The sequence below is a fragment of the Papaver somniferum genome, chromosome 6, assembly GCF_003573695.1.
Source record: "Papaver somniferum cultivar HN1 chromosome 6, ASM357369v1, whole genome shotgun sequence".
NCBI lineage: Eukaryota > Viridiplantae > Streptophyta > Magnoliopsida > Ranunculales > Papaveraceae > Papaver > Papaver somniferum.
Genome location: NC_039363.1, coordinates 45,609,658 through 45,612,964, shown reverse-complemented (window position 1 = coordinate 45,612,964; position 3,307 = coordinate 45,609,658). Strand labels below are relative to the sequence as shown.

Here is a 3,307-nt window from a genome sequence, read left to right as displayed (position 1 = left end):
ATACCCTTGATGCTGTTAGAATGTTGTGCATGAGACAAGTTCATGGATAAATATTTCATTGCTAAGATGAAGAGATAAGGTGAAAGAGGATCACCTTGTCTTATTCCTCTAGTAGGGTGGAAAATTTCACATGGAGAACCATTAAGAAGCACTGAAAGAGAAGTTGTGCTTATGCACTGATATATAAGCTCACAAAAATCATTACTGAAGCCAAAGTATTGAAGTACTTTAATCAAAAAACTCCATTCTAACCTGTCAAAGGCTTTAGACATGTCAAGCTTGAGAGCCATCCATCCTGTTTGACCCTTTTTCCTCTTTATTAAATGCATAATTTCCTGAGCAATTACATGTTATCACTAATAAGCCTACCTGAAACATAGGCAGCTTGAAATGGGGAGACAATCTTAGGCATAAGAGGTTCCATTCTTCCTACTAAGATTTTTGAAATAATCTTGTAGGAAGTGTTTCGTAAGCCAATTGGCCTATAATCAGCAGCTGAAATGCATTTCTTTTTCTTAGGAATAAGAGAAATGTAAGTATTGTTGATTTGCTTAAGAATGTGTTTAGTTTCAAAAAATATTGAAACCATTTGGCATACATCTGTGCCTACAGTATCCCACTGACTTTTATAGAAGCCTGCTTGGAAGCCTTCTGGACCTGGAACACTCCAGTTCTGCATGGATTTGAGAGTAGAAAATATTTCTTCTTGAGATGGAATCCTTGTAAGAAGTGAATTATCCTCAGAATTAATAACTGTAGGAAGAACATGGTAATAATCGTCCTCCAGAATAGGAGAAGTAGAAGTACTGATTTCTCTGAAATGAGAAGTAAGATGACTTGAAATTTGCTCTCTTGAGTGAAGCCGGACATTATTGTGATTCTTGATTGAATCTATATTATTTCTTGTTCTCTTCCTATTGGTTCTTGTATGGAAATATTTGCTATTGTTGTCCATGTCCTTAATGAAATGCTCTCTTGATTTCTGGTGATAGAATTCACTCTTGGTTTTATTCCACTTGCTCAGCTCCAAATTAATTGACTTGATTTGTTCTTCAGAAACAATACCTTGTGGTTGTGCTTGAAGTACATCTAGTTCTTTTTGAAGATTATCAACCTTAATGTTAATATCCCCAAAATGTTCCATGTTCCACTTAGATAAATCTTTCCTTGTGAACTGAAGTTTTTTGACAAGTTGAAACCCAGGTGAAGCAACAACATTATTTTTTCCAAGTATTAGCAATATTATTAGAGCAAGCATTATCATTAAGCCAGGTAAGAAAATTTTTAAAAGGTTTCCAGCAATTAGTTCCTGCAAAATCAGTGGCAAGCATAATAGGGCTATGATCACTAGATACTTGGGTGAGATGAAACAATTTAGAGTTAGGGAAATGAGTATTCCATTCTCCATTGCCTAAAGCCATATCAATCCTAGATCTCATGGTACCAGTACCTAAATTATTACTAGTCCATGTGTAGTCTTTCCCTACAAAACCAATATCTTCTAAGCCACTGTTAGCCACTAAATTATTAACCCAACCATCCATGGAAGAGGAAGTACTGTTAGAGCTGTCTAAAATATGGAAGTTTAGGTCTCCTAACACAATCCAAGGACTACTATTTTGAGTACTAATTTGTTGAATGAAACTCCATTGTTCTTTTTTCTTATCATGTTGAGAGTACCCATACATACAAGTAAGAAGAAATTCTAGTTTGCTAGGATCTTCCTGTATAAGAGCATTAAAGGTATTGAGTCTAAAATCAAGAATATCACATTGAAATCCATTCTTCCAGAGAAGGACTAAACCTCCAGAGAGACCTACTAGTTCAATGAAAGCATAATTAGGATATTGATAATGCTTCAATAAGGGGTTACACTTGGCTTGATTGATTTTAGTTTCACACAGAAAAATAATATCTGGGTTTAATGAGGGTACTAAGATGATTCCTGGTATCTGGATTTTTGAAACCTTGCACATTCCAAGAAAGGATTCTCATGTTTAACTCTTCTTTTTTACTGAAAACGATGATTGTGGGTATCAATCTAAAATAATTTTTTATATAACAACACAAATGAAAAGATGGAGAATAAAATATGACAGTGTGAGAACTAGAAAAACAGAAAATATAAGAACTAATAAGTTAAAATAACTTTTAAAGGATTTAAGAAGAGTAATAGTAATAACCTGACTATCCTTCTTTGCAGCATAGCTTAGATTATCTCCAGTGGTGATTTTTAGAGAAGTCTGATTGACTGTAATGGGTGTTGTGTTGCTGTTGGAAGAGATGTTTTCAACACTTCCTTCAGTAGACATGGTGCTATTAGTGCTTCTTGGCCTTTTTCCAAGTCTGGAGTCTTCCTCATTTGCAGCATCATCTCCATTCTTCAGTAAAAAAACTCATATTGACAACTTCACCATCTTTGGGAGGAATAAAAACTTCATTCTTCACAAACTTCTTTTGATTTCCCCTTGAAGCTGGAGCATTGCTTGATGAAACAGTTGAGACAGTCTTCCTAATGGTATTAGTGTTACCAAAGAAGTATTGTTTATCATGTGCTTTAGCCAAGAAAACTTCAGCATCCTTGTAGGCAACTCTGCAGTGCTTGATCATATATCATTTTGTGCAGATACCTGGAGGCTGCCTCTCATAGTAAAATTTAATCCACCTACTAATTCCAGCGTTAGTTATAGCCTTGACCCCTCTTCTCAGTGGATTAGTTAACTTAATTTTGACACAGACTTTCACAGGAACACCTCCTACTTGTATGGCATCCTTTGGTTCTATTTTAACAACCTCACCCATGATACCTCGACATATATGTTTCCAAGTAAAGTGCATAATGTGAGATATAATATGAATTGAAATAGAGTTACTGTATATGGTTATAGGAGAATCCTGCAATTGCCAATTCTGAATCCAAGATAAAATAGTCGAATGTTGCATCATAGAACTAAATTGTTGAGGAAGAAAATATCTCCATAAGGCTTGAGAAAAAGGACAAGTAAGAAGCATATGATCTACATCTTCAGTATGACCAGTAGTGCAGAGAACACATTATTGATCAGAAGTATTCAGATGACGAAATAATCGAGCTTTAAGTGTCAGAGCATTATGAAGTGCTTTCCATAAAAAGATTTGTAATCTGTAAGGCATCTTTAGTTTCCAGAATTTGAGCCAAAATTGTTTTGATAAGTTCAATGACATGTTGTTGGGAGAATCATCAATACAAAGCAATTTGTAAGTTGGGGAAGTAGTAAAGATACCTGCTGTTGTGAATGGCCAAATAAGAGTGTCTGGCTGATCCAAC

The 3,307-nt window shown here is 35.1% G+C and overlaps 1 protein-coding gene across 1 annotated transcript; it reads right to left on the bottom strand.

The window, feature by feature from the left end:
- Positions 1–343: 343 nt before the first annotated feature.
- LOC113290782 lies at positions 344–2,610 on the bottom strand. The gene is made up of 4 exons (XM_026540368.1): positions 2,437–2,610; positions 2,184–2,381; positions 1,356–1,724; positions 344–1,309 (listed from the first exon to the last, which is right to left on the bottom strand). Exons 1-4 carry the CDS (start codon positions 2,608–2,610, stop codon positions 344–346), a joined length of 1,707 nt encoding a protein of 568 aa, XP_026396153.1.
- Positions 2,611–3,307: the final 697 nt, after the last annotated feature.